At 39.4% G+C, this 25278-nt stretch overlaps 1 protein-coding gene across 1 annotated transcript in view; it reads right to left on the bottom strand.

The window, feature by feature from the left end:
- LOC140483032 (ciliary microtubule inner protein 6-like) overlaps positions 1–24809 on the bottom strand; it is an 80632-nt gene extending 55823 nt beyond the window's left edge. Inside the window, exons 1-3 of the mRNA XM_072580915.1 lie at positions 24653–24809; positions 8860–9040; positions 3463–3622 (exon numbers count right to left, since the gene is read on the bottom strand). Coding sequence (XP_072437016.1) covers positions 3463–3622; positions 8860–9040; positions 24653–24711 — 400 coding nt within the window. The 5' untranslated portion in view covers positions 24712–24809. The remainder of the gene's footprint in view (positions 1–3462; positions 3623–8859; positions 9041–24652) is intronic.
- Between the last annotated feature and the right edge of the window lie 469 nt (positions 24810–25278).

The raw sequence follows: 25278 nt of genomic DNA, 5'->3' as shown, positions 1-25278 counted from the left end.
AATTGCAAAACCTGTGCCCACACCACCTCCCTCACCTCCACCCTAGGCCCTAAAGGAGCCTTCCACATCCATCAAAGTTTTACCTGCTCATCCACCAATATCATTTATTGTATCCGTTGCCCCTGATGCGGTCTCCTCTACATTGGGGAGACTGGACGCCTCCTAGCAGAGCGCTTTAGGGAACATCTCTGGGACACCCGCACCAATCAACCACACCGCCCTGTGGCCCAACATTTCAACTCCCCCTCCCACTCTGCCGAGGACATGGAGGTTCTGGGCCTCCTTCACCGCCGCTCCCTCACCACCCGATGCCTGGAGGAAGAACGCCTCATCTTCTGCCTCGGAACACTTCAACCCCAGGGCATCAATGTGACTTCAACAGTTTCCTCATTTCCCCTTCCCCTACCTCGCCCCAATTCCAAACTTCCAGCTCAGCACTGTCTCCATGACTTGTCCTACCTGCCTATCTTTTTTCCCCCCTATCCACTCCACCCTTCCCCCTGACCTATCACCTTCATCCTCTCCCCCACTCACCTATTGTACTCTATGCTACTTTCTCCCCACCCCCACCCTCCTCTCATTTATCTCTCCACCCTTCAGGCACTCTGCCTGTATTCCTGATGGAGGGCTTTTGCCCGAAACATTGATTTTATTGCTCCTTGGATGCTGCCTGAACTGCTGTGCTTTTCCAGCACCACTCTAATCTAGATCTATGGTTTAGGCCAATGAATTGTCTTCTTTCTATTTAACCTATTTTTCTAATCAGACTGTTCAGAGTCTATTACACACCACTAGAGCAGGTGAGATTTGAACCCTGTCTCCCGGTCTAGGGGTAGAGACACCACCAGTGTGCCACAAAAGGGCCATCAATTGTCTTTTATTTAAGGTAATTAACTGAATAGTTCTCAACTTGTCAGTTTGTTGATAAAACAGGAGCAGGAACCATTGTCAAGGAGTTCCTGCTTACTTTTGGAAATATTAACTGAATTTCAGAAGGTCTTTTATAATGTCTTTATGGGATAATTACAATTTGGACCCAATACCAACTGAATTGGCAGGGTCATCACGTAATTTCTTGGAGCCACTTTGTAAGGTTCTGTGCTTCCATTTTAAAGACAGATAAGCTTTCTTTTCAAAATAAATATAACTACACATTTGTGACGATGTGTATCATGCAGGCCTGTTATTTAGGTGGCCCATGACACTCACCATCTTGGATCTTATGGGATGATTTAAGTGCTTGGAGGATGGACCCATGTTCTCCCGGTTACTATGGAAATATTCACCTCCTCCTCCACTTCCAGCCAGGCACTTCTGATCTCCTGAAATGAGCCTGGGAAGAAAATCTGCCAAAGCATCTGTAGGATCAATTAGCTCATATCTATTTGGAAAGAGTGTGACATGTTATGCGGTCAGGACACAGAACTGGTTTGATGACCGAGTTACTGAACTAGAACTGAAAATCCAAGCCTTAGAGTAGAAAGAGTTAAAAAGTATAGAACTTAACATCTCGGTGATATTTGGACTGTTTCTGGCACTGAATCTGAAAGCATGTTGTCTTGAAATAATATTACATAAATTTATTTGGAAACCATACAGGGCCTTCCTGAAACAATAGATCAAATGTTGTGTGGTTTGGAAACGGAAATGTTTATGTATATAAAATGTTCAACTTTGCAGTCACAATTCCAGTTATACCATTAGTACCATTACCTTTTGGCTGACTATGACTGTAAGAGCAACACAGGGGAGTCAATAATAAAACAGTCAACGATTAAGTACTCTGGATGTGACCTACATCCTATTACAAGAACAAAAAGAAAGGGCTGGAACTTGAAAGACACCCACATCTGCAGTACATCATTCTGGAGAAAACTGTTACAGTGTATTAATCCTACAAGTTCATCATCAATACAAAATTATTCCATATTTGCATCAATGCTGAATGTGGAGACAATTGGTTGGATTTTCATCTTAAAGGGGGTAATGCGAGTTGGGAAATTTCCTTGCGCCCATTTCAGGGTAAACAGTCATTAAATGCAGGATTTTCCTTCGCAGGGACGTGGGTGATAACAAGGTTAGGCCCACCACCCCTGGAAAGAATTCAGGGGCAGACAGAGAAGCAGTTGAAACCTAGGACAGGTTATGTTAAAAGCAACTGAACTCTGAGAACTTGTCACAGGTTTAGTAATAACAGAAAACCAAAGCATTTCTTTGGCCCTCATCTCCATGTCCCATCCATGCCAGCTGATGTCTCTTCTCCTCCTCACCCCATCTATCTTCATGGACCCTCATATGCCTCCACAGCACATTAAGCCACCTCAATGTCAATTCACTCACTCTAAATTCTATAGACAGCCAGTAAATCCTATATTAATTGTAGAATGTGTGGAGAAAGAGTCATAACTTTCCACTGGCATAAAAAAGATTCTCCTTTCACTACAGCACTATAAAATTGTCATCCATCAATTTTCAATTACAGAAAGTACAAGTACTTTAAACTTCTATCTTTTGTAAATAAGTGTACTGCAATTGACTGAATAGATCACAGAGCAAGAGGTGTCAATCAAGCAATGTTTTCCCAAGAGCACAGCTGTTGAACCTGTCTAATGGATGCCGAACTCTTAACGAAACCTCATTACACACTCCTGCATTCCTTCAAAAATCATGTCAGGCAATTATTTCAGACATTCTGACTGCAGGTGGAAATCCTGAATCCTGCCATGGCAGTTGTGGCATTTGAATTAAATAAATATCTGGAATTAGGAGTCTAATGATGACAATGAATCAATGGTTACAAAAACGCATCTGGTTCGCTGATGTCCTTTAGGGAAAGAAATGGCTGTCTTTACCAGGTCAGATTTACATGTGACTCCAGACCACATGGTTAATATCTAACTGCCCTCTGGCCAATTAGGGATGGGCAATAAATGCTGGCCTGTCCAGTGATGCCCCTGTCCCATGAAGGACTTTTTTAAAAAATGCTACATAAATTCTGTGACTTGTCTGCCTTCTCTACTAACTATCTATATCCTGTAAAATTTCTATTGTCAATTTAGCACCAATTAGGACAGATTTTAGGACAGATTTCCAGTGTAACCTCACACCCAAAAGGTACTATGTCCAAACTGCCCAATTTCATCTAAACAGAATTCTTACACCATGAGAGCACCAGGTAATAGCCATATCCCAAACTCCTGGCTGTTTTCAAATCTATGCAGGAGAGATGAAAGGGCAATGTTTTAACCAAATATATCAGTTCCTATTTGTGACACCATTATATTTAATTATTAAGAATGATTACAGTTCACCATCTTCAATAGTCAAGCTTAAAGTGATTTTATAATGCTATATTTTCCAAACTACTACTTACTTGCAATTAATATTATTTTCTAACAGCAATATTAGAAGATTGTGACAATTGAATAAAAATTACATTCTTTCAACCAATGCGCAGCTTACCTATGCCTGAACAAGGATGTTTGTTTGGATTACATCCATGTCTTGTTTGAAGATGAGGTTTGGAGATTATTCTCTGGTAATCATGCCTTTGGGTGCTTTCCAAACTGTAAGCTGGTACATGCTGTGTCAGAAATGGTGATTCATGTTTCATCCAATGAAACTGTTAAACAATGACAAAGCAGTGATAATCTTTATTCTCCTTCCTTACTGAGTTTTTAAAAATGTGATATATCCTGTTTGCCACATCGTTTCCCTGTGTTCCACCTGCTGATTTATTTCTTAGGCATGTAAGCATGCCAGGAAATGGAACAGGAACAATTAAGCTGTTTCTCATGTTTTCATTTTTTATTTTATCGCTACAAATTTGTGTTTCGGGATTCACTCTTCAATTTAGGGCATAGGTATCCCCTACTTTTTGAAAGTTTGCTTTACACCACTTCGCTTTATAAAAGACCAACATTAGTACCTGTTTTTGCTTACCAAAAGAAATCCAAAGAGGATTTCCACTTTTACGAGAAAAGGTGAAATTTTCCCCAAATAAATTAATGCTTCTTCGCTTTACACCATTTCAGCTTACTTTCAGATAGCGGGGGATACCTATAAAATGAAGGGAAGGAGGGAGTTCAAGTTACCTGTTGTTGAAGGCTAAAAGGAGGCTGAGGTTGTTTTACTGTAAAGCAGTTGGAAGATACTTACATCAGTAAACAATGATCTGAGTAGCTGTATTGGTGCAGGTAGACTGTTAGTTTCCAAAGTTTCCTCAGATGATATTAGAAATGCTAGATTTCGATAATGATAACACTTTACATTGTCTATTTAATTTCAAGATAGAATTGCATTTACTAATTTGCACTTCTACCTAAATAAAGTCCTTGTGATTAACATAATCACGGAGGTGATCTTTGAGAAATGAAGACCCGACAGAAAACCATTGTAGGATTGGCCATTTCACCAAGAAGTATTAATTAGTTGGAGAGCAATTTTATTAGGGTATACCTGCTCTGGAAAGGGGCCCATTGAGGAAGGCACTCCCCTTCCTGCCTTAAGTTCAAGCGTAGTGATTTGCTAGAATTCCTCCTCTCATCAGCTTCAAAATTGAGGTTGGGTGCAAAATAGCCCTTAAGCTGTCATTATTTGCCCACTTAAGGACCACAATTGGGACAAAGGCAGCTAGTTGGCTGAGGTCTCATGCAGTAAAATAGCAGACAGGTCAAGACAGGAGGAAGAGTGATGGAGGTGATTTCCTTGAATTCCAGGAGCAGCAATTACTGTTTTATATGCTGTTGCATTGTTTTGGAACTTTGGGGAAAAAAAGGCAAAACAACAGCAGTTTAAAAGGGAGAAGAGCAGACAAAGGGAGCACATGGTGAGGACAGTGCAGGGGAGAGAGAGAGAGAGAGAGAGAGAGAGAGAGAGAAAACAAACCTGCACAGTTACCACCTTTGCTGTTTGAATTTGTGTATTGCTGGACATCGGAGTGCATCTGGGAAAATTAACAAACAGTGAAATTCACAACTAATCTTGGAGGAACTGTTGGGCAAAGTTCACAGCACGCAATCAGATAAGTTAATTGTTGTTTTAAGTCTGTCCAAGAGAAAGGTTGTAATAGTGAGTACAGTGGATTCTTTCTTGATTATATGTTTTTGGAGATAAGTCTCTTGATTAAACTTAAAATATAAGCCTTAGCTATTAATTTAACCTGGGACAGTGTTTGTCGAGGAATAAGACGGTGTTATTTTCTGGGTCTGTAGATTGTGAAGGAGCAAAAATGGCCTTTGCAGTGATATGTACTTCTTGTCAGACGTGGGAGTTTAAAGAGAGTTTAAGGGTTACTGCGGATTATATCTGCCATAAATGCTGTTGGATGCGAATCTTATCATATCGAGTGGATCGGTTGGAGAGACAGATAAAAGTGATGAGGAATTTGCAACAGCAACAGTATGTGATGGATGGTTAGGCCACAGTTGGAATATTGCATGCAATTCTCGTCTCCTTCCTATCGGAAAGATGTTGTGAAACTTGAAAGGGTTCAGAAAAGATTTACAAGGATGTTGCCAGAGTTGGAGGATCTGAGCTACAGGGAGAGGCTGAACAGGCTGGGGCTGTTTTCCCTGGAGCGTCGGAGGCTGAGGGGTGACCTTATAGAGGTTTACAAAATTATGAGGGGCATGGATAGGACAAAGTCTTTTTCCCTGGGGTCAGGGAGTCCAGAACTAGAGGGCATAGGTTTAGGGTGAGAGGGGAAAGATATAAGAGACCTAAGGGGCAACCTTTTCACGCAGAGGGTGGTACGTATATGGAATGTGCTGCCAGAGGATGTGGTGGAGGCTGGTACAATTCCAACATTTAAGAGGCATTTGGATGGGTATATGAATAGGAAGGGTTTGGAGGGATATGGGCCGGGTACTGGCAGGTGGGACTAGTTTGGGTTCGGATATATGGTCGGCATGGATGGGTTGGACCAAAGGGTCTGTTTCCATGCTGTACATCTCTATGATTCTATGACTCTAAGTAAGGGAACATGTGCAAAATAAAATGTGGATGGTAGAGTTTTGGAATTATGATTGCTTCTATATGCCAGGAATAGCTAATGCAACAATCAATGCTCTGTTACATGGAATATCCCCAGTATTTCCTTGAAGTGCAGAAAATATTTGACAGAGTGGATCCTGGATGCGTAAAGGGAATTAGTATGATTATATTCTAGGATTTTTGAGCATGTTGTGTAAAAGCTGACAGAGATGTCCATAATTCACAATAACATGGTTAGGGCTCAGTCCAAGAATATAACATTTGTGAGAGTCTTGGATTTCATTACAAACTTACATCAGTAAAGCTTGAGTGTGTTTTGAATAGCTAAGAGGCAGTGAGAGAGTCACACCCTAATAACCCAGTTCCATTCTACAAATCATGCTGCATAACTAGAGTCAGGATTTTTTTAAAATACAGAATTATTACTTATTTTGAGCTGTTCAGATCAATCAACTAAGAACCATGACAGTGGTTTAATAAGAAATGCAAAAGAAGCACAAGAAACTGATTCTCAGCAGCTAACACTTTCTAAACTGTTTCAGTAAGAATAAAAGTTGAAAGATTCGCTGGATTTTTTATTCATTTTATTCAGGTGTTCCACATTTATTTTTGCTTGTTACTGTGATTTCCTACTTACACTTTGCAAATGGTGCTTATATTGTCCATTCTTTTTTCTTTTTCTGCTAATGGACATAATTTTGACTATTCAGTATCATGATATTACATGAAAGGAAAAGTATGGTGGAAAATAATTCACTGGCTAATATTCATAGTATTGTATATAGCAGTACAGGAAATATCCACCTTTCATATAGCTAATATATCTACCTTAAGATGAGGCAAATGTGTATATTACAATAAAAACTAATTATGCTTTCCTATTAACTAAAGTGCTATAAAGATTTGTAAATTATTTAATATCTGTGTATGTATAAACACTTTTGCTCCAGGGCATAGTTTGCAACAAAAACACCTACACAATAATCATGTTCAGATCATGGTGTAGACATGAATGTTCTTCAAACTTTAGGTGGTTGTGTAAATACAAGATCTTAATTCCAAATGTATCATCTGTCAAGTCTGTTGCCTAACACATTCAAGTTGCATGTGTCAGCTGTATCCATTCATGCACTCCAGGGCAAAAACAATTCCTGTTAACGTTCAACAAATCATTCTCCAGAATCCAGATACTTTTTCAAAACATTTTTACGCATTTTGAGCTATTTAGATTGATCAGCTGAAAACTGTGACAATTATTTAATGGGAAATGCAAAATTTGCATGAAAATAATCAAATGCCCAGCATCAATAAATACTTGTTAGAATTTTTTTTAAGTAACAACCTTCTATGGAGTTAACAAGCAACTTTCTGATCTTCCCAGTAGGACTTTAGAAATATATACCAGAGCATTCAAAGTAGTCTCAGCCATAAGATAGCGGAGCAGGATTAGACCCTTCAGCTCTCAAGTCTGCTCTGCCATTCAATCATGGTTGTGCTTCTCCATTCTCCTGCTTTCTCCCAGTATTCCTTGATCCCCTGACTAATCAAGAGCCTATATATCTCTGTTTTATAAGCACTCAATGACTTGACTTCCACAGCCTTTTGCACCCAACAGTTTTCACAGATTCACTACCCTCTGGCTGAAGAAATTTCTTATCTCTGTACTAAAGGGTCAACCTTTCAATCTGAGGCTGTGACGTTGGGTCCTAGTCTCTCCCACTAGTTAAAATATCTTCTCCATGTTCACTTTATTCAAGCCTCTCAGTATTCTGTAAGTTTCAATGAGATTCCCCTTCTCATCTTCTGAACTCTACCGACCCAAAGTACTCGAATACTCCTCATATGACAAGCCATTCATTCCCAGGATCATTCTTGTGAACTTCCTAAGGACCCTCTCCAAGTCCAGTCCATCTTTCCTTAGATTTGGGGCCCAAAACTGCTCACAATATTCCAAATGCAGTCTGACCAAAGGCTTACACGGCCTCAGCAGTAAATCCCTTGAAATGATTGCCAACATTGCATCTGTCTTCATAGCTGCCAACGAAACCTACATTTTAACCTTAAGAGTAACAGGGTTGACAGAAATGCATTGATTTAAGTCTGGAGTTTTTGACAGTTCTTAGCAAGCATTTAGTTAATTCATATTATGAGAATATGTATTTGGAACTGCATTTTGACTTAATTGACTACATCATTTTATATTATGTACCTACAATTTTTCCATTCTGTCAAAACATAGCACAATGCCATTCCAAATTCTGTTTTCCATATCTTAGTCTGCATTAAGTTACAATCACCTATCACCTCGGCTGACCACCCTGGCTCCCAATTCCCATACTATCTTAAATTCAAAATTCCCATTGTGTTGAAATTCATCCATATTTTAGTCCTACCTATTACTATAATCTCCTTCAGCCCTATAAATCCAAGAAAACTTCTCCATTCATTTAAATCTAACCTCTTTTGCATCTCTCACTTTCTAGACATCTTTGGTAGCCATGGTTCAGCTACTTAGACCCAGAATTCTTGACTTAAATTATCTTACCTTCCTGTCTCCATTTGAAGTTTCTCTCAAACCCATATCATTAAACATACTTTAAATATCTCACAGTTTAGCTTACCATTCACTTTTTTTAATTTCAGCTCCTCAAAATATCATATTTGCTTATGTTATAGACTGTATATAAAGACAAATATTTGTTGTTCAAATCCAACTCAGAATACTTTGACTTTTAAAAAATATTTATATAAATTATAAAATAAAATATATAATTGTGTATTATCATTTATGTAAGAATTTTGCTGTATTCAATAATTAATAAAATTAATATGATGCGTGCATGAACTAAGATGCATAAGACTTACCTGCTTTGACAATGTATCTTCAGATTCCATATATGCAAATGGCTCATTGATAAATCTTGTATTACTTCTAATGTATCTTACATAGTGGGGTTGGGGTTTATTACGATTTGGTGATCTTGGACGTTGAGGGAAAGCCTTGATGCCATCATGGACATTAGAGAATATTCCTGAAGTATTTGGGCTGAAACCATGGAGACCAAACAGTTATTTAATTAAATAGTTATAAATACATTTCAAACACCAACATTAATCAAAATAAGCTTTCTTATTTATGTATATTTTATTGCTTTCACTTTGATAGTAATTGCTTTTCTCTTGATTTGTTTCCATACACTACTTACATTCTTTGACAGAGAAGAAAGGAAAATAGCTCGTTGCTAGGCACTCTCTGTAGTGTCTTGAAGGTGCCAATTTGAAAGCAGCATATGGTGCTTGTTAGGGAAATTTTTTTACAATATCAGCTCAAATAAGGGACAGGAAAGGAAATTCAGTGGTCAGATTGAATGAGCTGGAGATGGGTGCCCTACATTATATGAGCTTGAAGGGAGAATGAAAATTTGGGTGAGAAACAAGGGTTTGAGGTGAGGACAGAGTTATAGATCAATGTATGTTTAGATGAGGGAATAAATAGAGACAGCTGAATGAGTGGCCTCTAATTTGTTGATTTAAAAAAAACGCCTTATGGTTGTTGTTAAAGGTATGGGAGGAAATGGCAAGGACTTAAGGAGATGACTAGAGGCAGAGAATCAGTTAACATAGTTCTCCAGAAAAATGGTGTGGTTTATTTGTAGAGACAGCAGGGTGCAACAGAGACATTCAAGATTTTCCCCCATCTTGAGGCAGGGGAATGGAGGAGTACCAGGCTAGAATATGAGAAGGGGAGTATTGGAAAGTGGAATAGAGATTTTAGTCATGACAAAGACTAAGCTAAGAAAAGAGTCATGATTTGAAGATGCTGGTGTAAGACTGGGTGTACAAAGTTAAAAATCACACAACACCAGGTTATAGTCTCTCATGTTTAATTGGAAGCACAAGTTTTCAATGTGCTGTTCTTTCATCAGGTGGATGACCACCTGATGAAGGAGCAGCGCTCCAAAAACTTGTGCTTCCAATTAAACCTGTTGGACTATAACCTGGTGTTGTGTGATTTTTAACTTTGTACACCCCAGTCTTACACCAGCATCTTCAAATCATGACTCTTTTCTTAGCTTAGTCTTTGTCATGACTAAAATCTCTATTCCATTTCCCAATATTCCCCTTTTCATATTCTAGCCTGTACTCCTCCATTCCCCTGCCTCAAGATGGGGGAAAATCTTGAATGTCTCTGTTGCACCCTGCTGTCTCTACAAATAAACCACACCATTTTTCTGGAGAACTAAGTTAACTGATTCTCTGCCTCTAGTCCATCTCCTTACGTCCTTAGTGATTTTTAATTAAGAAGAAAGTCATGAAGCAAAGTAAGATATATACAGATATGTAACAAATGCAGTTGTCTGTCAGCTACGAGGCGGGGAAAAGGCTTCCAGGGAAAGATGCAGAAATAAGTAGAGTTAAAAGAGGATAAGAGGAAATTTGTGACTTATCATTCATTCAGACAATGGGAGTAAAGAAACCATGGGAAATGTTGAGGTCAAGACAATGGATGCGAATATAATTAGGAGCATTTAAAGAGAAGTGCACAGGTAGTTGAGATATGGATTGAAATTGTCTAGGATGAGAAATCTTTTTATACAGATTTGGGATGGGGGCGAGAGAAAAAGGGTATCAGAGGTGGATCTTGATGGCATAGAAAAGAATGAGAAGTTCAAAAGAAATGCAGAAGGCAAGTTAAAACAAACTAAGGTCTAGTGACCGAAAGAATAAGAAAAAGACATTAGATGACAGCAAAAGCCAATGTGTGACTCGCTATAAGGGTCACCAAATTACTGTCACAGCTTGCACTGATCAGAAAGTATAAGCAAATTGAAATAAGGTGACATTCTCAAAAATAAATTTTAATTATAATGAGATCATGGATAGAAGGTGCCTTGTTCAAGAACAACAGACATCCTGGGAGAAAATGTTATACATTACAAATAAAATATGCATTTTCCTAGTAATAACAGACCAGAGTAGCTAAGATAATAATATTCCAAGGGTTTCAGCTTATATCACAAATCAGTGCTAAGAAATTTAAGTATTTTTGGATGTACTGTCCTTTGGAGGATGAACAACATTAGACCTTGTATGCCTGTTCCAATGGTTCAGATAGATGTTAAAGACTCCTGGTGCTATTTGAAAAAAAAAGTTCTTCTAATATCTTGGCTAATACTCCTCTCTCCATCAATATAGTTTTTTAAAAAAACTAATTCCTCATCTTCATTTGCGTGATCAAGCTGAGCATGTTTTAACTCCCTTTGCATAGCAACAAGCGCTGCAAAATAATTTATTCTGTGCAAAATGATTTAGAGTGACTCTAACTGTCATGACAATCAGCTCAATAAATACAAGTCTGATTTTTTGATGAGAATTCTTACAGTTTTCCAGCCAATCTGCTTTTAAGGTCTTTGAAGATTGATAAGCGAGATGTATATTTTATGGAACTCTACATCATCATTGGCAGACAGTACGCACTCCTCATCAGGCGAGTAGAAATCTTCAAACAATTTCTAACAGGTACCCAGCAACCAAAGTAAAACTGATTAATTCCTCATATTTCCAAAGTCAACCTCAAAATCATGAACGAAAAATATATCTACATTTCAGCTACTGCGCGTGTATATACTTATTAACCAAGCAATGGCAAAACAGTTGCCATGAGTCATGATCATATCATAGTGCAATATTTAGCATCTCTATTAAATACGGGCAGTGAATGTAGGATGCATTACCTAAATCAATTCAAACTTGGCAATTGCTGAATCATGATATTCAACTGTAACTTGGATTTACAGAACTAGTGAGAGTTCAGCTCCTAGCCATTAAATTTCAATAATCATAAGTACTGAAGCCTGATTTGGTGAGGTGTGGAGAAAGGCGTGCCATAAACAGCACCAGGCCTTGCTGCACTTGTCCGAAACTGCCACACATCTTGCCATAGCCCACATTGTTCAGATCCCTTATAAAATGCACCTGGCTCAGTGTTCCCACATTGAGTGAGGGAAGGAGGTACAGACATCTCTCCTCTGTTGGTGTGTTAGGATCAGCAGGCTATTTACAAGCTCAGTACATCTGTTACCATCACTATGGATCTTAACTTGGGCTTTCCTTAGTTGAGATCAATGGGGACAGCTAGAAACTACTTTTGTACTGAATACACTACTAACTATGTAGATGGTCAGGCAGAGCTTGAGCCTCAGTGGGCTTTGTTACCATTTGATCTTACCTCACTGATGATGCAGATTGGTCCATTCACATATTTAGTGTATACACAATTTTATGTATAATATACACAATACATAAAACACATTATACAGTGTCCATAAGTGGTAGGGGTCTGGAGTGCACTGCCTGGGAAGGTTGTTGAGTAACCGCACAGCCTTTAAAAAGTACTCAGATGAGCACGTGAAGTGTTAGAAAATTCATGGCTATGGGTTGAATGCTGAAAGTAAGACTAGTGAAGATTTAGTGTATTTTTGGTAGTACAGATTTGATGGGCCGAAAGGCCTCTTTCTGAGCTGAATGATTCTTTGATTCTAAGCAGTCACACTCTCAAATTATTAGCAATTCTTCATTAATTCAGTCTGGTACCTTCAGGACTTTTTAAAAGGTGTTTTGGAACTATGGGAATTATACTCTAAGGACTTTCAAGTCAAAGGACTAGAGTTCCTATTAGTCCACCCCACATTCAGAATGGTACCTTATTCCACAGTTAGATTGATTTTTTAAACAATTTGCAATCTGCAGTGGGACAGCTCTTTGAATAGTGTATTATTGGCCTCCACTGCAGCCAGAAGCACCAATAAATTTCCCATCTGCCCTTCCAACTAATTACCCACCTGCCTCTGCCCTGTCTGCAATTTTATAGTTGATAATTGAAACTCACAATGAAACTCTCGTATTTGAGGCTATCAAGTTGCCAATAACTAATCAGCCTGGTTGGTTAGCTTGGTTGGACCTGAGAGGGCAAAAGGTGCTTCCATCATAGAACATGGAACAGTACAACGCAGGAACAGGCCCTTCAATCTACCATGTTTTTATAATCTTTCAGATTATGCAACCACCCTAAAGTCTGCTCACTCACCTCCTCCTTGGGTGTTCTCTCCCTACACCTTTGACCCAGACTTGGGTCCCCTTCTACTCCAATTATGACTCTCTGAATTTAGGAGGTCCTTGGTGGTCCCAGCAGTCACCACTGCTCCAAGTGGCACAACTGGAAATACAAAGCTTGGCCAATCAAATGGCCGTTGGTTCTCAGAGACAGGATTCCACGTGTAATAAGATAATGTCTCTCAGGGCGGCACAGTGGTTAGCACTGCTGCCTCACAACACCAGGAACCTAGCCTTGGGCATCTGTCTGTGTAGAGTTTGCGCATTCTCCCAGTGTCTATGTGGATTAGCCTGTAAGTGTCCAGAGATGTTAACTGTGGCAAATGTGAGGTCGCAGGGATAGGGTGGGTGCTGTTTGGAGGGTTGGCTCGTACTTGGGCTAAATGGCTCCATGTACACTGTAGGGATTCAATGGATTCTATGATCTTCAGCCAATCCATGTGCAGTAGAGCAGTAAAAGGCTGCAGAATTGCAGTGATTGGCAGAGCTGCTGCAAAACTGACTTTTTCAGAGGTGGACAAAATGTCCTGTCAGCTGAAAACCCTGACTCTTGGAGATCTAGTTGCTGCACAGTCGAAAAAATCAGAAAAATGTTCCTAAACAAGCAGAATTATGTTTGTCTACAGATTAAAAACTAATGCAATGACTAACAGAACTTTCTGAGGCAAGAAAAATTGGAATGGAATGGGGACTACATCCTGCTTTCTTGGCCTTTTCCCATTAAACTACTGACTATTCAACATACCTTCCTTACTCCATTATTAGCCGATATTGGTAATGATTTTCTCCACAGGTACTAACCCCATCGCTTCAAATCTGCTATCATCTGCTGTCTCCTAAAAAATCCGTTGGCCCCACTGCCCTTGGAGACTTTCACTTCATCTCCTGAAATTTGACTTTCTCTCTTCAGATGCAGCTGCTTAGCAAATATATGCTCATCATTCCAGAGCTGTTTAAATCCCTCCAATCAGACATCACAGTACCAAGCTGATTCTGATCAAAGTCACAAATGGCATTCTATTTGATTGTGACAAAGTAAGCTCTCTTTTGCCATCCATCTTAACCTGTCTGCAGCATTTGACATAAATGATCACATTAGCAAAGCACCCCTAAAGTTCATTTCCTCTGTCCTTCAATTAAGTGGGATTCCATTGTATGGTCCCATACCTATCTATCATATATTCTCAAATAGTTAGATAAGCAGTTGCCAGGATTTTATGTCCCACTTCCAAACTGGCATAACACCCAAACCTCCACACTCCCATCCTCACCTCTAACCAACAGGTGGTGGCCGACCTGTTTCTTGTTATATGCTAATTTCTTGGTGATATATTCTGAAAACAAAACATCAAATTCCACAAGTACATTGACCATACTTAACTCTATTACATTTCTACCTCTTTTGAATCCTCCACAAACTTTAAAATTGGCAGACTGGTTATCAGAGATCCAGAGATAGTTGAAGAAAGATTTCCTCCAACAAACACTAAGAAGAGCAAAGTCTTTGTCTTTACTCCTTGACATAAGTTCTGTTCCCTAGCAACCAATTGCACTCTTCTTCCTAGCAACTGTCTGAGGTTGAACCATGCCTTCAAACGCTGTTCTCATGACTGATGCACAGATGAGCTTCTGACCACTTAGCTGTCCTTACGTAAGGCTGTCTTTTTCCACCTCATTAACATCAGCCAACTCCATCCTGTCTCAGTTTATGTGATGCGGATACTCTCAGAGATAGCTTTGTTTGCCTTTTCTAATTAATTCCTGGTCAGTCTTCCATCTTCCACTTGCCATAAATTATGTGCCACCAATATTCCACTACCTTATTCTAACTCACACTGAATTCTATTAATCTGTCGCTCCTGCATGATACATTGTCTCCCCTGTTGAGCATCAATTTGTTTTTAAGATGGTCATCCTCATATTTAAATTACTTCTTGGCCTCACTCCTTGCTATATCGATAACCTCAGCCAGCTCCATAACCCTGTGAGATAGGGTTTCCAATTTTGGTATCTAATACATTCTTGCACCACCATTGCACCCACATCAACTGTTTGCCAAAAAGCAAAGCTTTGGAGTTCCCTCCTGAATCCTTTCCAACCCTCTTTCCTTTGTTAATACACTTTTAAAACCTACTTCTTTAACCAATCTTTTGGACAATTTCCCTAATATCTTGTTATGCAGACTGATATCAAGTTCTGTTTGACAATGTTCCTGTAAAATATCCTGGGAAGCTTTACGAAATAAGAGTGCTAAATAAATATAACTTGTTGTAAACGAAAATGCAGTTACTCTGGAATGCTGGCAGGGGATGACAGTAGCTGGTGTGGGGGCTTCCAGCACTGACAATAGTAAAGATTAAAAGATTCACTTCCATGAAAGCAGATATTGAACCACCACAACGTTGGAATCGATTACATAAATTTTCACCAGTACAATGCCTGGATGATGCATTATTTCATACTGACATGATCAATAAGTATGCATTAGCATTACAGTTGATACTCCTTAAGGTAATAGAATATGCTTCCAACACATATCTTTTTCTTCCTGTGGACTACTGCAATATATCTCTCACAATCAACAAGGACAACTGTATGAAGATGTGTAACATTAGATCTTAACACACACAACCAAAGATCATAAAGTATGGTTTATTTATTTTACTCACATCCGATCATTTCAACAAAGTAGGAAATGTATACACGGAAGGCACAGTATTTACATGGGATTAAGCCTGCGTATTTTTTTACATTTGGTTGAGAAAATCCTTTCCGTGTCTGATCCACCTCCCCATGAGCCTTGCTTCCATTAAAGACACCCTTTCGTCCAGAGAGGGTTAGTTTAACTGTTCCAGCTCTCTGTCTGGTTCACTCCCTGACCATTCCTCACATTCACTTTCCTGCCTTTCACTCCTCCTCCTAGGAGCGTGTGTGTCTCTGTGGGAGTGTGTGTCTGTGAGTGTGCGTCTGTGTGTAGTGCAGTGGAGTCACCTATAGTGTGAAATGAATCCAAGGTCCCGGTTGAGGCCATCCCCATGGGGACCGAACTTGGCTATCAGCCTCAGCTCGGCCACTTACACACACACACACACACACACACACACACACACACACAGACACACACACATGCTCCTACATGCACACACACACGCTCCTACATGCACACACACACTCCTACAGACCCATACGCACATGCAGATCTTCTGTCATACACAAGCTCTCTCTCATATGCCCACATATACATTCACATGCACACATGCACCCTCTCACAGTCGCTCATAAGCTCCCACCACCACACACACATACACACATACATTTGTGGGGTGAATTTATACTTGCAGAATTACATTTCGTTTTGCTCAAAAACTGCACAAATCCATGTAAGATTCTGTAAATGCGTTTTTAAGATTAGAATCAGTCTAAACATTGTCTCACACAGGACAGCTTACACCTTAAATGCATTATCTGGGCTGACATGACACTGATTGTTAAAAGTTCACTTGAGAATGAAACTTTAAAAAAGCTCTGTGATTTACATATGAAAGAACTGAAACCAACATGTTCATTCTAAAAGATGAGAGACTTAACAAACAATCCAGCTCTTTTTCAATATATAATTTCAGTTACATCACACTGTAAACTTTTGCTATAAATTCTGTGTTTTACAATCTTACACTCCACAACCACCTGATGAAGGAGCAGCACTTCAAAAGCTAGTGCTTCCAAATAAACCTGCTGGACTATAACCTGGTGTTGTGTGATGTTTAACTTTGTACACCCTGGTCCAACACTGGTATCGCCAAATCATTAACATAGACAAGGGTTTTGCTCCAAAGCTCTCTGTGGCAAGGAATTCTGAAGACTCATAATTGTCTGACAGAAGAAATTCCTCCTCATCTCAGTGTTACATTGGCACTCCTTTATTCTGAGACTATGCCCTCTAGTCCTAGAAGGGAAACATCTTCTCAGTATTTACCCTGCCAAGCCCCTTAAGAACCTCTCATGCTTCTAAATTCCAACAAGTCACATCCCAATGTATTCAACCTTTGCTCATAGGACAATCCCTCTACACTGGTGATCAGGCTTCCAATTGTTTAATGCCTTTTTTTCTCAGTACTTCTCTCTCCATCCTCTTGGATACCATTTCAAACACCTGACTGAGCCTCATGTGATGCTTGGCTATCCACACACTGACCTGATCATCTCCATCAGAAGACGTGATTCATGCCAGGAGATGATCCAAGAGATGGGCTGGGACATGTCTAAAGAAAAGGTTGTGGGGAGAATAGTCCATGGATGAGTGCAGAATGCTATTAGAAAATGAATTGAGATCCAGAATATACTTAAGCCATTTCTATTTATTCATCGCAGGCAAGGTGTGCAAACAATCATGCAAAGAATGATTGAATTGTTCACAATGTCATTACCCTCTGGATGATAGACAGTGGTGTGGCTCATGGCACTGCCATTAACTTGCAAAGGTCTTGTCGGATTTTGTTCTCAAATTATTGTAATATTGACATGGAACAATGAATTGGACAAATCCATCCTGCACTATCACTCTGGCTATAGCTGAGGCCTTTAGGTCAAAGGTGGAAAAGGCCTGCATGAACTAGCTGAAATCGTCTCCGAGTACAAGAATGTGTTCAGTCCCATTACTACTAGGGTTATGCTCAATAAAATTGTTTGCAAGGATCTCCTGAGATTTCTTGGTGACCAGGTATCCCATTTTGGCCAAAGTACATCCTCTCAAATTTGACAGTAATTATCAATATCAGCAATCACCCTGAGCAAGTAGCATGACTCTCCAGTCAGCACAATCTGCTTTTCTGATGTTTGGATTGTTGCTTGAGCATGGCTTGCTCCGAAAACCTGAGACTTGAGGATGGTGGAGACTGGTACAATTGCAACATTTAAGAGACATTTGGATGGGTATATGAATAGGAAGGGTTTGGAGGGATATGGGCCGGGTGCTGGCAGGTGGGATTAGATTGGGTTGGGATATCTGGTTGGCATGGACGGGTTGGACCGAAGGGTCTGTTTCCATGCTGTACATTTCTATGACTCTATGTCAAGAAAAATGAGTTGCTTCATCTCTCTGTCTTTAAAATGAACCTGCTGACACAGGACTCCATTCTCCTCCCAGATCTTCTTCCAGCATCTCAAATGTTACTGTACCTTTTTGGACTCCTTCATCATCTAGTACTATGTTGGTGGATGGTGTGCTTTCCAATAATAGTGCTGTCTATTGATGCCCATGTTAATCAGCTGAAGCTGCCTGAGTTCTTCTTTCAAGATACCTGTATATGATAAAGGTGTAACCATATCTGGGGCTACTTGTCTGACCAGGTTCAAATTTCACTCATAACTGCAGGTGATACTCCACTGCATCTTAGACTGATATCAGAGGGAATTGGAATTGGAATGCTGCCTTTGACCGTGGACATGTTGTCACCCACAATGCCTTCCAGCCGGACAGGGTGTACCTCCAAATAAGGGCATCAGTATTTGCATTACTTTTGCCTGACCTGTCCCAGATCTAGAATCAAAATTGAGTGAGTCCAGCAGCCTATTGCGTCTCTATTGCTTCAACTGTGGTAGCTGTTTGAAAGTAGCTGAATGGGTTGTTGCCTGTAAACATTTCAAAGTCTGCGCCGATCAGAACGTCTCTAAATTTCGAGGAACTAACCCACCTCAAAGCTAGCAGTTCAAGTGTCATACTGGAGTAATTCTCCATATTCCTTCTGTTTGGCTTGAGATTCCAACTGACAGAGCTATAACCACTTTTCTTCTGCCTTAAGCCTGTGATAGCACTGTTCCTAAGCTGAGGAAACTGGTGTCACTTTCCAATGTGTCTTCCCCATAATCTGTCCAGCTTCCCACTCCAATGGACAGAATATCCCGGGATACAGGAATACTACTTCCTTCCTCTACAGTGCCAAAGGAATGGAGATGGAAGGGCCCCGAAGGTCCAATTTTGTCTGCTGAGCTTTGAATTATGCCAGAGGAGCTTCAGCTTCCTGCGTGGAAATTGCCACTTTCAAATCCTGCACCATCTGTTCCATCTCAAATAGGTACCTTTCAACCTCATCTCCTATGACTTGATAGTTATGCGATGGACTCCTGTTGATTACGCCATGAGATTTGAACATACAGACAGCCCAAAAGAACATAAAGCAGGGATCTTTATTCCTCTGATATTGGGTCATTACAAATATGAGACAAATTAAAGTCAAACATGGAAGACACAGTATTCACTTGGAATTAAGCCTTTTTTTTACATCCAGTTGAGGAAACTCTTTGTCTGTCTGATCCTTCTCCCAGTGAGGTCTCTGGCCCCAAAGAAACCCTTTCCTCCAGACAGGATCCATTTGTCTGCCCCAGCAGCCCTCTGTCACCACTGTCATCTGTTCCTGAAAGCTCTGTTACTGTTACAGATTGAAGCAAATACAGTAGTACTCAGAATCACCATATGCACGATAATTGAGCACACAGAAACTAACAACTTGTCTCTCAAGTCATTTTGGAAGTCCTATTCAAAGTCGCAAATTTTACAGAACCTTGTCTACAGTAGACTCACAGATGGTTAAGAGGCTTCTTTTCAAACAGTGAATGTTGGAATAATGATTGCAATTCCTTAAATTAATGGTGCTATAGTATACCATTGCTAAAGTTTCAAAGTCTAGGAATCTCACTCTCAATATCATCAAATTGTGGTTTGAATAGACTGGTGAATATGCAAATCAAGTGTATCCAATTGAGTTGATAAGAGTAGCAATTGTACAAAATTATTATTCCTTTCTCCAAAATTTTCCTGTGATTCGTGCTTCAGTTTTTTTTCAATACAAGTGAACACATTTCCTGTACAAACAATTCATTCAATATCCCTTAATGGATCTAATTACCAAGCAAGTAATGACTGCTGTTCCTCAAGGGAGAAATTAAATTTCACAATCAAATAGGCCATGAAAACAGAAAGCACAGTTAAGAAACATGGAAGATAAAGAAATAAAGAAAAAGAAATGAAGAAACAGGAAAGTAAAGACTGAAATGAATAGTAAAAGGAGAACAACAGATTGACGTCTGATCAATCATGATACAGGTGTAACTCTACAATTTTAGCTATGTTTCTGCCTGGACACAGGGCACTCATGGCACAGTGCAGTGTCCATAACTCTGAGCTAGGAGGCCTGCTTTGCAGGTGTGTAATAACATCTCTGAACATTGATTAAAATTAACTGGGACTGAAAATTGTACTTCTAAAATTCATCACAATTTGACTGCTATGACCTCTGCGACTACAGACCAAAGAGTCACTTCTATTCCATTGATATACTGCATCACATGTACCTCCTGGAAGGTCTGCACCTCTCACTGTAAGGTGTTCCTATAATACGTGTACATATAGGGCTGGTACCCTTTCACTGGTGTAAGATCATTTTCTCCATTCCCTCAATCTACATGTTCATTGTTCTAATACATTTACGTTGTTCTAATAGTATAATTACTCTGGTACAGGGGCATGTGCCATGTTCTTTCTTCTGAAGCAAAACCTTTTCCATTTAATGCTGCAGTTAAAGTCTGATGAATGATGATAAAGAATGTCAGTTTGAAATTCCAAATATTCAGCATGATTTAAATTAATTGGACTGGCATTTCTCCCATTAGACTTGACTGAATGAGTTGGCTCGTTTAATTCGTCATTTTTTTTAAAACATCTTTTCATTTTTTTCCCAGACCTATAATGTGAATCATTGGTTATATTCAAAGGCTGACTAATAGTCTTAAGAAACACAATGTGAACTTTCCTTGATGGTTGCAATGATTTTGATATAGTCAATAAGACAGTTAGTCCTACACAGAAGAACAACTTTATGAGCTCCCACTATTCATACAACGATGGAAGGGCCATCCACCTAACATGACTATCCCACTGGAATTCAGAATTCAGAGCCATCTGTTCGGTCTGACTCTATCAAAGTGTGTCAAATATATTAATACTAGATTACAAATAGTACTCAATTATGACTGACAATCTATTATAGCTCTTATCACTAAACAGCATCCAGAAAAATTAGTTGTCTGTTATATTTGGACAACTTCCTTACAAGCATTTCTTTCCACAATTGGTTTTATGGGCCAATGGTTAATGGTTTGGTAATTCACTTCAATATGACTAAGCAGTGAAATGCTAATGGAGTGGAGTGGTCTCAAATACAACAGTCAATTACAAGAAGCATTTTTGCATTCTGGGAGATTGTACAATTGACGTTCAATTCAAAATGATATGCTTCTCTTAACCAGAGCAATGTATAAATGGGGCAAAATGTATTTCATCAAGATGCCTTTCTAATTGATTTTTATTGTAACTTCAAAATGATTCTTATTAGAGAATGTAATGATAACGTTATTCCTTGACAATGTCGTTGACATCATTTTCTGATAAAACACAGTACAAAATTTACATAGGCTTCAACTGAAGTGATTTATAGGTCTTAACTCTTATTTTCGAGCCAATTTATATGAAGAGTATTTCCCCGATAGGGTGCTGAGTTCAAATCAGTCAATTGCACATACAGTTCCATTCTAAGGAAGGGTCACTGGACCCGAAATGTGAACTGTGAATTTTCTTCACAGATGCTGCCAGACCTGCTGAGCTTTTCCAGCAACTTCCGTTTTTGCCACAAACATTTTATCTTGGATTTTTGGAAATCAAAGTTGAAGGCAAATCAAAGGTAAAGTCGCTATGGTCCGACCAAACTACTGGAGAGAGACAACTGGTGGTGGTTAGAAGTGAGGGTCACCATGCCTCAGATGAGAGAACAGGTTGGAAAGTCCTTCATAGTAAACACATTAAAGGTGTAGTTGAGATAAAAGATGAGTCAATTATCAAGTATTCAATGGCTGGATCGCCAACTTATTTTCCTGTTTCTCATGTTCTTATGCATCTGATCTGCATCAACAATATATACTTTTTGTACTTAGGAACAAGTGATAACATTAGATTGGTCATATAGAGTCATAGAGATGTATGGCACAGAAACACACCCTTCAGTCCAACTCGTCCATGCCAACTGATATCCTTACCTAATCTAGTCCCATTTGCTAGCACTTGGCCCATGTCCCTCCGAACCCTTCCTATTCGTATACCCATCCAAATGCCTTTTAAATGATGTAATCCACCAATTCCTCTGGCAGCACGTTCCATACACGCACCTCTCCATGAAAAAGTTGCCCCTTAGTCCCTTTTAAACTTTTCCCCCCTCATCTTAAAGCTATGCCCTCTAGTTCTGGACTCTCTCATCCAGGGAATAGACCTTGTCTATTTACCCTTTTTATGCTCCTCACGATTTTATAAACCTTTATAATGTCACCCCTCAGGCTCCAATGCTCTAAGTAAAACAATCCCAGCCTATACAGCCTCTTCCTATAGCTCAAATCCTCCAACCATGGCAACATCCTTGTAAATCTTTTCTGAACCCTTTCAAGTTTCATAACATCCTTCCATAGGAGGGAGACCAGAATTGCCCAAAATATTCCAAAAGCTTCCTAATCAGTGTCCTGTACAGCCGCAACATGACCTCCCAGCTCCTATCCTCAATGCTCTGATCAATAAAGGAAAGTGTACCAAATGTCTTCTTCACTATCCTTTCTACCTGTGAATCCACTTTCAAGGAACTATGAACTTGCACTCCAAGGTCTCTTTGTTCAGCAACACTCCCCAGGATCTTACCATTAAGTGTATAAGTCCTGCTCTGATTTGTCTTTCCAAAATGCAGCACCTCATATTTATCTAAATGAATTTCCATCTACCATCCCTCAACCCATTGGCCCATCTGATCAAGATACCATTGTAATCTGAAATACCTTCTTTGCTGTCCACTACACCTTCTATTTTGGTGTCATCTGCAAACTTACTAACCATACCTTCTATGTTCACATTCAAATCATTTATATAAATGACAAAAAGCAGTGAACCCAGCAGCTATCCTTCTGGCACACCACTGGTCAAAGGCCTCCAGTCTGAAAAGCAAATCTCCACGCTGACCCTCTGCCTTCTAACTTCAACCCAGTTCTGTATCCAAATGGCTCCCTGTGTTCCATGAGATCTAACCTTACTAACTGGTCGGCCATGAGGAACCTTGTCAAATGTCTTACTAAAGTCCAAACAGATCAGCCCACTGCTCTGACCTCATCAATCCTCCTTGTTACTTCTTCAAAAACCTCAATCAAGTTTGTGAGACATGACTTCCTATGCACAAAGCCATGTTGACTCTTCCTAATCAGTCCTTGACTTTCCAAATGCATGTAAGCCCTGTCCCTCAAGATTCCCTCCAACAACTTGCCTACCACCATTGTCAGGCTCACTGGTCTATGGCTTGGATCCTGTGAATATTTGATAGACTAGTTGATGATTGTAAGCAAATACAATCCACATTCACGCTATATTTTGCAAAATATAATTAATTATGCTTTAAGTGGAGCATATACATTTTTATCTGACTTTTATTCCAAGTTAATAGAAAGATTGTTTAAATATTTGTCATTTGGTGAAAAACAATTAAATCAGCATTATGATCACTTCAATTTTTTTTGCTAGACCGATATAATTATTTCCCAGAAAATTACTTAACTTTATGTAAATTACAAGAAATGTTTTAAGTGTAACATGGGGAGGATCTTACATTAACTTTAGTGAGACCACTTAAAGACACAGCTCTTCTCTCAAATTCGCCTTTTTAACAATTCAACTTGATCACTGTCAACTGCAGACGTGCTGTGTCCAACAGAATTATAAAAACGATTATCATAATCTATGAGAATTGGAGCCGCGATACGGCATATGGCTAAATGGAAAGTCTGCTTTACAGAAACTGACCTGCTACTTGGCAAATTAGAAGTATCTTCAATAAATATTCAAATAAATAAACTTCTGGAGCCAAGGCAAACATCTGACTTTAAAATATATTACTAATCATATTTCTACACCATATTCAGCGTTTAGATAGCGTATGATTATTCCGCAAAATTGTCAGTACCTAGTTTTCCAATTAAAATCAAAAGTAAACACTACCGTCTAATGTATTTGAGGTACAAAGTTATTATTGGTATTGGTGATGGGTTTAATCATCGTTTAGGTGAATCCTAGTGTCAACATTTTTACGTAATAATCAGAGCAAAACTTATTTTAAAAATCCTTTCAGAGGGCTGCTATTTTTTAAGAGTATTTGCACGTACAACGGTTCTTGCTTGTGAGCGCACGGCCTAATTAGTTAAATTGCATCCCAGGACGTCTCTTGCGTGAAAAGAATGCCTGATCGTGCCTTAGCATAAATATAATTATTGTGTTCCGTTCCCAAATAAATAAGGTGGTACGATTTTTGTTTGCATTCGGCCTGGAGTTTGTTGGTGGTCTGACTATTCCCTTTTGATTTTCGTCGAGAAATATGCCAGGGAACTGCAGCACAGGGAGGACATTGTTCTTCATTTTAATTTGTCTTGGTGAGTTTCGAGTTGGTTGGAATGCTGTTAAGATTATACTTACTAAAACCGGCTGGTGACCATTTGTTCGATGAAAGCTCGCTCCTTTGGAGCCTGCTGCATTTTGGTGGAGGCAGTGATAACAGAGATATTGAGCTTTACCTGAAGCCTGCTCGTCAGGACTGTTTTGTCAAAGTGCACCTGGAGAATGTCATGTTGCCTGTTAGTTGCTAGGTTACACACGCGCGTCTCTAACATGGCAACAGGCAGGTCGCTGCAAGGAGCGTTCCAACAGCTTGAGGCATTTTGTTTTCCGCTATTGTAAGAGAGTTCTCATAAAATTACAGCTTTAGCTCTTTAGATGAATTTAACCTGCAAGCCTAACACATGATTATGAAGGCCGATAGACGGCACTATACATATATATATATATATATATATATATTCAGCTATGGCGAACTTTGCATCTTCACCTTTAATTTGCACTAGATATAAGTGAAACCAATTTTGTTCGATTTTCCTTCTCATCATCTAGTTCCGCAGAGTCATAACAGAACGTGAGAAGGAAGCTTGACATTTAAAGCTATAGCCAATACATCCTTTTTCACACCATAAGAATTGACTCCACCTAAATCATTGCATTTCTAAAGAGCATAAGGCTTTTGGTTTCAAATCGTCTGCGGCATACCA

Source organism: Chiloscyllium punctatum, chromosome 11 (assembly GCF_047496795.1).
Source record: "Chiloscyllium punctatum isolate Juve2018m chromosome 11, sChiPun1.3, whole genome shotgun sequence".
In the NCBI taxonomy this organism is placed as follows: domain Eukaryota; kingdom Metazoa; phylum Chordata; class Chondrichthyes; order Orectolobiformes; family Hemiscylliidae; genus Chiloscyllium; species Chiloscyllium punctatum.
This window is presented reverse-complemented; position numbering and strand designations above follow the sequence as displayed.